The sequence below is a fragment of the Mytilus trossulus genome, chromosome 8, assembly GCF_036588685.1.
Source record: "Mytilus trossulus isolate FHL-02 chromosome 8, PNRI_Mtr1.1.1.hap1, whole genome shotgun sequence".
In the NCBI taxonomy this organism is placed as follows: domain Eukaryota; kingdom Metazoa; phylum Mollusca; class Bivalvia; order Mytilida; family Mytilidae; genus Mytilus; species Mytilus trossulus.
Genome location: NC_086380.1, coordinates 37,951,935 through 37,963,237, shown reverse-complemented (window position 1 = coordinate 37,963,237; position 11,303 = coordinate 37,951,935). Strand labels below are relative to the sequence as shown.

The following is an 11,303-nucleotide window of genomic DNA, read 5'->3' as shown; positions in this document are numbered from 1 at the left end:
ATTGGAATCTCTTCGGAACAATCAAACATAGTTATCAAAAGTACCAGGATTATAATTTCATACGCCAGACGCGCGTTTCGTCTACATAAGACTCATCAGTGACGCTCAGATCAAAATAGTATATTTCAAGTTCTTACATGAATAAACATACACTTTCAATATTTGTGATAGTGGTGTTTTGTAAAAAAAAAATAAGGGGTTCCATCAACTACTTTTACATGCCCTTAAAATGGCGCCAATGTTTGGCAGGTACACGAATTTCGTACACAATCCTTTAATAATCTAGTTAAAAAATATTTCAAGATCTTATATGAATAAACACAGAAAAAAAACATCAAAAGTACTACTTATATACATGTAAGGAACTTTAAATATTGTTCATTTGCGATTTTATTATAAAAGGTAACAGACAGTACTGAGTATCACTCTATTTGTCAATTAATCATTTGGTTCTACGTGAGCACAAGTTCATACACAAACAAACGATTTTTACCGTATTCACTCCTATCATGCCTATAAACTGTTCCAACTATCAGGAATATCTTTAAAAGTAGGGTTACATATTCCACAAAAAACTCGATATTTCCAAAGCTCGGGATCATATACGTTTTTTTTTATATATCTGCAGATGCGGATACGTCAACGTATATGACACGGTTGATACGTCTTTAAATGACCGACCTCTAGTGAAAACAGCTACATACTAGTATATCATAAAATAGGAAGGATTAACAAGCTTCAAGAAGTTTGGAAATGGGGAAAACACGAACTATGTTAATATACAGGAATTTCCAAGAACTAGAAATGTCACAAAATATGGGAATGGCCAAAGAGGCAATTTTAAAGAAAATATTTAAATAAATGAATAAGTGAAATATTTAAAACCGATGTATTTTTTGTGTAAAAGATCAACTTAAGTCTTTCAGTTGCTTGCACCTATATTTGCCTTCATTAACCTTTTGTGTTGGTGCACTTGAACATTTTGGACTATTAATCACTAAGATTGACCCTTCAAGCGTAACTTTAATTCTAATTGAATTCGAATCGAATGCGAATCGAATACGCTAATCGCGTTCCCACACTCTCCTTTTTTAATTCGAATTGACTAATTCGAATTACCTAATTCGCATTAGAAATACGTTTTTGTTAATCCGAATTAAAAGTTAACGTCGTTAGGACGGTAAAGCGAATTTGATGCGTATTCCAATTCGAATTAGAACTGACGTTAGAACGTTAAACGTTTCGAATGCGAATTCGAATTAGTTAATGCGAATCGAATTCGAATTACGTGTGAACTCAGCATTACATTGTCATTTCGGAGCCTTTTATAGCTGACTATGCGTGTGGGCTTTGCTCATTGTCGGAGGCCCTACGGTGACCTATATTTGTTAATTTCTGAGTCATTTTGGTCTCTTGTGGAGAGTTGTCTCATTGGCAATCATACCACATCTTCTTTTTAATATTAGCTACTTCATGACCGTCACTGAAATTTCGATATCTCAGAAAATAACTAGAAACAACACCAATTAAATTTTGCATTATAATAATAATATGACATTCTTAAAACATTTAATGCTATATAAGGCTAGAGAAATGTTGGGATGCTTTGTGTTATGCAGTTAGGCACATTCTAACGTGGAGTTCATCGGCAAACATGGATTTTTGTTCTTTTATAGTCTGGCCAAAAGCCCGAAAATCAAAAAAAAATTGATGTGGCTTTAAATTTTCTTACAAGAAATACTTATTCAAAGAATGACTGCAACGTTGAGAAAAACTGACGCATATTCCACCATATTAGTAACAAACTAATTCAAAAATTCATAAATACTTGGTATATGAAAAGTATGCTGCATACATATGCATGGAAGATATTGTAGAGAAAAATATTGAAGGTACTAAACAAGGAACATTTTTTGTACTTGCATACTTGCCATATAATTAGTACTTTTCTATTAAATGGAAACAAAAATAAGCCTAACCTAATTGTCATGCATTTTTCTGAAGCACAAAATATTTGTTTTAAAATCTATAAACAAATCTTTGTAATTAAACCATTACCGACTGTGATGATCTACATGTTATGCCTTCTGATGTAATTTATCAATATACATATATATCATATATATTTGTGTTTTTTTCAGTTCGTCAAATGCTTCGTAAGAATATAGGTAAGGCTAATAAAAGCAAAAAACTAATGTAACAATAAATAAAAGTAACAAAAAACAAAAGTAACAATAAACAGTAGTAACAATAAACTGGTAACTATTCTAGATCTATTACCATTCACACTGTTTAAAGAAACGCCCTAAAATACATTTATGTTCTTAATTCACGATGTTCAAACGAACATAACATATTTATGTGCTAACTTGCTCTATTTTTCTTGTACAACTCTGCTTCTAATTTCTGTTCTTAACTAACTCATATTGTATATATGTATATAAATAAGACAAGAATAGTTCTGATACTAACAGGCACGGTGACCATTTCTATTTATTCATCATAATTCACAATCTACTAGTAATCAATTTTCTATAAATGTCTTTTCAGTTCATTTCATCAAACAATAATGTCCTAAACATCTCTGCGTAAACACTTCATCATATCAAATCTATAAAATAAACATTACAAATCAGTATACTATATATACACATTTAACAATACACTAAAAAAATTGTCTGCAAGTCGAGTGGTCACCGCCCAGCCTTCGATAAACTTAAAAACCCGTTTTCTATCTATTATATACCTTACTAATTTGCATAACTAGTTTATTCTATTGTTAAACAATAGACTAAAATAGATCCGAAAATTCATACGCATACCGCACATAAATTTATTTATGTTCTTAATTCACGATGTTCAAACGAACATAACATATTTATGTGCTAACTTGCTCTATTTTTCTTGTACAACTCTGCTTCTAATTTCTGTTCTTAACTAACTCATATTGTATATATGTATATAAATAAGACAAGAATAGTTCTGATACTAACAGGCACGGTGACCATTTCGACGTACAAAGAAAGCAGTCAGTGAAAATGTTATAAACCTAAATTCTTAGAAACTGATAATCGTTTTTCTAAACTATCTGATACGTAACCATCTTTAGCTAAATCAGATTTCCATCTTCCATGTATTTTAAAAAGTCTATCTGGTATATCATGTTTAGCGGCCGCTGTGGCACCGCCTGCTCTGAAACTGTGTAAACCAAATTTGTTTACATTCAAACCGATTTGTGATAAGGCCTCTTTGACTAACTCTCTTGCTCGAGTATACGAAATTTTTACATTTTTTCTTCTCAATATAAAAGAATTAGTTTTCTTTAAAAAAGACAATGCACGAAATATAAAGAATTCAGAATTATTCTCAATCTTAGCTAAAACTAGATAACTTTGCAAAAGCTTTACAGGACAGTAAGAACTATCTAATCTAGAAATGACAACATTATTACCATGTCTATAACAATCTGTTTTGCTCTTACGAATAAAAATGTTGACATGCGAAGTATGAAAAACTATGTCTTTAGCTGTGATGTTGCATAACTCATTGAAACGCAAAAATCCTGTATACATTAACGAACACATTAACAATAAACGCACTTCTTTTAGTGAATTACGATCTTGATATTTATCAAACAGTTTAATCATCGAATTCGAGTCAACTGGTTCTTTTTTCTTTTTCGGACGAGATAGTATTCTCTTAGCACCTTCTAGTATACTCTTGACTAGTTCAGATTCGCATGGATCAGTTACGCCAGCAATACGATGAGCCCATTTTATACTATAAAATGCTGTATCTACTGAACTAAAACCTTCGGATGACTCTATCAAATGTTGCAAGTATAAACCCACATAAAGTTTATTACACGGAAGTACTGAAGTTATCTCTTTGTATTTTTGTGTCCACTTTAGAAAACGTTTGAAACCTCCAATATATTTTGTAACAGTTGTCTTGGCCCTCGAATCTAAGACAGTTGCATTTAGATTTGAGTAAAGTAATCTGAGTTCTGTGTGCTTAACCAAACTTAACTGTGACCAGAATCCAGTCGAAAAAATGTTCTAAAAATAGATATACAGTAATTACAATCTTTTTGTAAAAAGATAAAAATTCTATTACATAACATATTTACCTGAATCAAAGCATATCAATCAGGTCCAGTGACCATACAGTATTACTAAAAGATTTAGTCCAGTGACCAAAGAGTATAACGTCCAGTGACTTCCAACACACACATATTACATCAATATTCATATAGTAAAAACAATTCTGTAAATAAAAAGACTTAATATTAACAATATGAAGCGTCTAACAAAACAGCTAATACAGATCCTTTGAAATCTACTCTCACAAAAACAGAGTTCAAATTATTTCCAGATTCGAAAATTCTCTCTGGTTCGTTGAACTGAAGCACATCAATTATGTACTTTCTATATTTTAGACCAGTGTCAAAAATCAACGGCCAAAATGGCGATGAAGGCCAATTCGGAACTATCAAAGTTCCTTTAGCTTTACATTTTACTAAATGATTTATAACTCTGCTAACCTCAGTTACTGGAGGTACTAGCCAGTTGTTCCCACCGGACCAGTCGCACGTGAAAGCGTCGACGCATAAAGAACCTGGGTTCCAATACAAAGAATTAAACTTTTGTAATTTCGTATTTTCAAAGCTAGCAAACCTATCCACTGAAAATGGACCCCATAAATCATTCAAGAATGTGAAAAATTCATCTGAAATACGCCAGTCGTTAATATCGACAATTCTACTTAGCATGTCTGCTTGTTCATTCTGTTCCCTTGGAATCCAGTTAACAAAAATAGTAATATCATTTTTACGACAACAATCGTATATTGATAAAGCTAAAGACTGTAATTCTGGTACTTTACTACCCTTGTGAACTATTGTTACAGCGTTTTGATTATCTGTATAAAACGATACCGTGCAATGTTTAAGCAAACGTGCAAAACTTAATATAGACAACTCTATTGCTTTGACTTCCCTCCAAGTGGAGCTCTTTAATTTCTCATCGTCAGACCAAGATTTATGCATAATCTGTTTTAGATTATCAATATATCCAGCAGCCCCTGTATTGCTTGCATCTGTAAATATGTAAAATTCAGAATCCAATCCTAACAAAGAAACTGGTTCTAACTTACAAATGCTATCTCTCCAAAATATCAGATCTCTGATACAAGCGTTACAATGATTTATATTAATAGATTGGTTCCAATCTTGTCTTAAATTTATAACTTCAAACAAACCTCTCGACATGATCTGTGTAATGTGACCTAAAGCAGGCGTAAAAGAAATGATTTTACCAGCTGCTTTTGCTAACAATCTTACTTTCACTTTGCAGGAACTGTTAAGTATAACATTAACTAAGTCAATTAAATCATTCTTTTTTCTATCTGGTATATCTAGTTTACATATGTCTAAATTCCATATAAAACCTAACCACTCTAATGTTTGTGTTGGTGTCCAGTGACATTTATCTCTGTTTGGTACGAACCCCGATGATATAAGATCTGACTTTACTATATCAGAATGCATTTTACATGTGTTTTCATTATCGGCTAAACCGAACCCGTCATCTAAATAAACAACGACTTTGATTCCTTTCTTTCGCCAATGTTTTACTAAAGGTCTAACTACTTTAGTAAAGATATATCCGCTAGATTTCAAACCAAAAGGAAGTACAGTAAAAACGAAAAACTTTGTTACACCTCCTAATTTCCAGGAGAAACCTAAATATTTCTGATGTTCGTTAAAAATATCAATATGATGATATCCTGATTTCTTATCAAAAACGAATCCGAAACAATTAGAAGATAAATACTGTTTAACTACTTTCCAATCTTCAAATTTAATCTTGCTATCGACTACCTGTTTGTTTACATGTCGTAAATCTAAAATTAACCTGTGTTTATTTTTCGCAGTCGAGACGGTCAAAGGATTAACCACGTGCGGTCTACTCGATACCTCTCGTATCAAGCCCCCTTTCATTAAATCTAAAATAGCTTTCGAGACAAATTCATTGTTATCAAATGCTGATTTGTTATTTCTTAAGAATATTTCTTCAGGCTCGTTAAGCAAAAGAATTTTGTAACCATCTGTAATAACATTCAAAATGAAATCTGAAGCATTAATTTGTTTCCAAAAGTTAATAGATTTTTTCAAACGACCTTTAACATAAATATCAGAATTACAATTTTCATATTCATAAAATGTTTCAACAATATCATAATCTTGTACCTTGAAAATGTCACTGTTATGATCTTTAAGAAGAAGATCCTCTGGAAGGTCCTGTCCTTGCCTTTCCCTTCCTGCAGTCTCTTGCCCAGTGCCCTTGCATGCCACAGTTGTAACAGACGTCTGAGGTCTTGAAGCTATTTTGGTTGCCGAAACTTTGGCCGCTGGCGGCCAAGCCCCCTCGAAAGGGCTGCAGGCGAAATGTAGCATCAGAACCACCTGTACCATTATGTGCCATTTGAGCTGTTGAACCAGATGCTTCTGCCGGACGCTTTCTACTGCTGCGTTTATCTGTTTTCTCTGCTTTGATCTTTTCAACTGCCCTGTTACCTGCGGCGCGTATTCTTTTCTCGTCTTCCGAGTCACTGGCCACTTCATCTGAAAGGTATTCATTCACCGTTCTCCAACCGCCCTCGGACTTATCCGCGATTCTAATTAATTTATTTCTCTTCTTGAGCTGGACAGACGAATCTTCTAAAACCCTAACTGCCTTTTTAGGTCGATTCTTCTCAATGTAGCCTATTGCCGTGCTTATACTGTCTTGAATGTCAGAGTTAAGCTCAAATTGTAACTGATTCCCCTTAAATTTAAAGGTATTCTCTGCCTTCTTTGCTCTCTTTACTAACGTCTCTGTAGTATCTGAGAAATTCTTCTCTATACCGGAAAGTTTATTATTGAAATAAGTTGTCATCAAAGAAAACAAATCTGCGTTTGAAACTTCAGGTGCCCTATCTTGCTCTGAATTACCTTTTCTCTTTGTTGGTTCAGCAGCAGAACGTAAAGCTTCAATTGACTTGTCAGGAGACTTGGTTAATTCTCTATCATCGAGGTCTAGCTCTGAATCGGACATCTTGAAAAATTGTCTGCAAGTCGAGTGGTCACCGCCCAGCCTTCGATAAACTTAAAAACCCGTTTTCTATCTATTATATACCTTACTAATTTGCATAACTAGTTTATTCTATTGTTAAACAATAGACTAAAATAGATCCGAAAATTCATACGCATACCGCACATAAATTTATATATTTTATCAGTATAATAAAGAAAGAAGTGAATCTCAGGGAAAACATATGGACGACTATATGTATTGAAATATAAGTAAAAGGGAAATATAAACGCCCATATCTACCAATAAAAGTACCAACTGTTGTATCCAATAATACAGTTATAAAGTTATTGATGGAAACCTTTGGTCATTTCGCGCAGAATTTTAGTATAAACGTGATATTGAAGGCAAACATATGACATATGAAAATGTGGTATATGTGACTTTCATTTTGAGCAATGAATTGAAAGGAGTGCACTTTTGGAATCTGGGATAAAGCTTATCCATCCTTTTGCTCCCCTACCCCCCCCCCCCCCCCTCCCAATGAATTGTATGAATATAGTTTGTCTCTACTAAACATGTTAAAGTCTGGCTTACACAGTAACTAATAAATTATGTATTGAGATGTAATTGTAATGTTTATATGTGATAATTATTATGGATATTGCATCAGGCTGCACTTATAAAATCAAATCTATACACATACTTGATTTAAACATCAATAACATTTATAATTCTCATGATTACACAAATATTAAAAAAAAAATCACAAGCACATTTTGTATTTATACATAATAGTGATTGTTAAAGAGGCAAGCACTTTTTAATAGTTTTTTTGTAGATAGGTAAGCTTTTTGCAGTATTTTAATTGATGGGCATCACTTTTTTGTATGAAACAATATTAGAAATGCACTGACCCATTCAAATGTTTTCTACATTTAACAAAAAATAGCCTACCTTTGTTGTGCATTGGTGAAATGTCAATTTTTATTATAGACAAAACAAAATTTCTAACGTTAGACCGGAAGTGATCTGACAATCTGTTTTAATATTTTACTTTAATTTATAATTTGCTCGTTCAGCATGTGTTCAGTTAACTGAAGAAAAAAAACAATTATTGAGTCGGTGTATATTCCTTGTGGAATAACCCTTACTGGGGTTGATAAATGTTGATACACACCTCCTCTACAGGCCATTATCGTATATTGATGAAATTGATAAAGTGTCATCTGATTCAATCCTCAATATATTGTGCTTATTAAGAAATAATAAAGTAAGAAATATGTGTTTTCTGAGAACTAACCGTCAGTAATAAAAAGGTCCTTTTCCTATGATCAAAATTGTATTCATTAGACAATTTGTCACATCATTTGAATTAAAAGTGAATTTACTGTTTTGATTACATAATGGACCAAACCCAGTTTCGGGACCTATTTATTTCACGGTGTCCCTTCATCAGTGGCCCCCGTGGGATCTTTGCCTTTTACCAGCCGAACCAGACTGGGCTGCCTCCGACCGGAAGTTTCTGAGTGTTCGCATTCAAATTGGAGGCTTCTGTCCTTGTAATTTCCTGTAAGAAAATCATACGGATTTTTTTATTTCCATATTATTACATACACTGTGTGGTAACAGTCTTAAGAAAAAAATGCAGATAAACGCAACATTTTTTTCTAGTGTTCTGACAGATATACAAAAAAAAAAGCAGAAAGCAAGATATAATACAATATAGGTCTTCGCGAATTTATTATATGAATAACGGTATTATTCTGATCTCGTATCTCACACAGCAATACATGTAGTATATTTATAATGAAGTCTTCTGTTCGTGTAAACCAGAGTTATAGTATTTGAATCAGTAAGACGAATATTATGTAACAGATGTGTCCTAAAATCCAATAGTTTTTGGTACTCTTTGTAAGTTAGGGAGCTACCATTTGAATATTATAATACAACTCGTCTACAATATGTAGCTCTTCAATAAACTCCTCATTCTGTGTGTCTGTTATTTCCGAAGGAATACTGGAGCAAACCAATATTAAACTAGCTTGAACAATGACGATGATATTTCACTTCCATTTTTGATTTCGGAGAGGAAAGTAATTTACTTTTGGGATAAGGCTTAAATACGAATTAAGTTAAAAATAGATATTGCGGATTCAATTTAAATAGTAAAGCCATAGGCGGATCCAGGAGGGGGGTGCCTTTCGTGGGAAAAGTTTGGTTGATTACATAGGGAATCATTGAAGCATGACTATAGCGCCCCCCCCCCCTCCCATCTTAGGTCAATCATCGGGGTCCCCTTAGGACAAGTTCTGGATCCGCCACTGTAAGCGCACACATGGTAAGCATCTATCATGATATGATTATTAAAGCTGCGTTATTTTAAGTCTGCAATAAATTAAATTGCAGGTGCTCGTCGATGTTTACTTTGCAACATCATAGCCAAAATTACGCTTTATCGCATCTGGGTTTTTTTTGTAGACGTCGTCGCATATATGAGTACGCAGCATTTTTATTTTTCTAGGAGCACAATATGACCAGATTCATAATAAGCTAAATAAAAGGAACAGAAGCACATACATAAATAATGAAATCGTGTGTAATGAGGCTATAGTAAAGTCATATGAAACCTCAAATCAAAAATAAAATGATGCATATGGATGATTTTCATAATAAAACTTATGTACATGTCTTTTTTTCTGAAGAAAATTCTTTTATTTGTCCACATCAAGAAGCAATTTCCTTTTTTTAATAATGTTTCCAGGCAGCAATTCACCGACATATTTTCCGTATACAAGTGACCTTAGCGTGACCTTCCTCGTAAAAATCCGGTGATCGCAGTACGTATGGATCTGTCATTAAAATAAACTATTATCTAATTTTACATGTTATACACGAGCTCAATATTCATGCTTCTTCGTTAATTGTTTACTATAAGGTGACAATTGGTAAACAACGGCATCAAAACACGACAATTAAGTAGCTGCTATATTTTTACATCATAACAAACAGAGAGTTCAATAATTGGATGAACAGTGTTTTCCACCAGTTTCATACGACTTTAAGTTCCAAACAGAAATGAAGATATAAATTGCTATGTCTTAGCGTCGCTATTGGTGTCAAATTAGCTTACATAAAACAAAATGCAAACAATTCCGAATACTTTAGTTTTACATTACTTACCAATTCGGAACTTTAGAAAATACAAAATAAACACGATAACAATCACTAAAATGGTGCCTGATATTGAACCCATAATAGCATTCATTTCAAAGTTAGATCTGTCTTCATCTGAAATAATAAAAAAAGATGTTGAGGTAAATATTTTTCAGGAATCCAACATGTATTTGCTTTTTTTTGAGGTTACGGTAAAACATTTCTTTCCGCTGCTAATTTGACTTGGACCAGGTAGTTTCTTTTGTAAAATGGGTGATAAACAGCAAAGAAAATGAAAACGGGTTATAACCAATATGATGTGTTTTTGGTGCAGCACTTAAAAAATTGTTGGCAAATTACAATTGTAAACTAAAAGACCCAAAAAAAGCTTAATCATAATAATACGTGTCTATACATTAATTGTTATGTAAGTACATAACAACTAAATCAGGTGAAATCCAGTTTAGTGAACTTTTTATGATCTTTTTGTATCTTCCGGTCGTGACTTTTCAAATGCCGAACAACTGGTTAATTTTAGAAAAAAAAAACAAGAGTAAATCGAAATAAATGGTTTTGATGTTCGGTGTTAAAGTGAACACGGTCACTAAACGATATGGGTAAAAGGTTGCCGTCAACAATTATGAACTTTTGAAGAACAAATTTATAATCTGTCTCATTCCGAATTTGCGCTCTTTTTAAAGTACAAGATATTTCAAAATATAAGTAATCATAACATAAACGGAATCGTATGCATAAATAACAAACAGAACTCTTGTTTACCATATTACATGTATAATTATGTCCGAAAACAATACTGTATCCGTCTAAATTGTTTCATTAAATTTGACCAGTCATGTATTCTAAATAGATATTGATGTTACACTCATTTAAGATGATGTGTATAACGTACGGTATCATCTTAACAATTTGTGAATTATATTTAATAGATATATATGTATACAAATAAAGAGGTTTGGTATAATTATCAATGAAACAAAGGTCAGCAAAAGTCATCAGATGCAGTCTATAATTTTCAAGGCCAAAAATAAAAATAAAAAAGAATAGGGCACAACA

The 11,303-nt window shown here is 32.8% G+C and overlaps 1 protein-coding gene across 2 annotated transcripts; it reads right to left on the bottom strand.

Moving 5' to 3' along the window:
• Positions 1–2,378: 2,378 nt before the first annotated feature.
• Positions 2,379–7,259, bottom strand: LOC134680916 (uncharacterized). Of its 2 annotated transcripts, XM_063540211.1 has the most exons (3): positions 6,251–7,259; positions 4,130–4,266; positions 2,379–2,611 (listed from the first exon to the last, which is right to left on the bottom strand). In XM_063540211.1, the coding sequence occupies exon 1, from the start codon at positions 7,095–7,097 to the stop codon at positions 6,276–6,278; it is 822 nt and encodes a 273-aa protein (XP_063396281.1). In that variant the 5' UTR covers positions 7,098–7,259; the 3' UTR covers positions 2,379–2,611; positions 4,130–4,266; positions 6,251–6,275. The 2 variants fall into 2 exon arrangements, with proteins under 2 accessions (XP_063396281.1, XP_063396280.1); XM_063540210.1 differs by having other exon boundaries at positions 4,130–7,259.
• Positions 7,260–11,303: the final 4,044 nt, after the last annotated feature.

What these genes read in the sequence shown, in the direction of transcription:
- LOC134680916 (XM_063540210.1), bottom strand. Translation starts at nt 6,640, where the DNA reads ATGAATACCTTTCAGATGAAGTGGCCAGTGACTCGGAAGACGAGAAAA.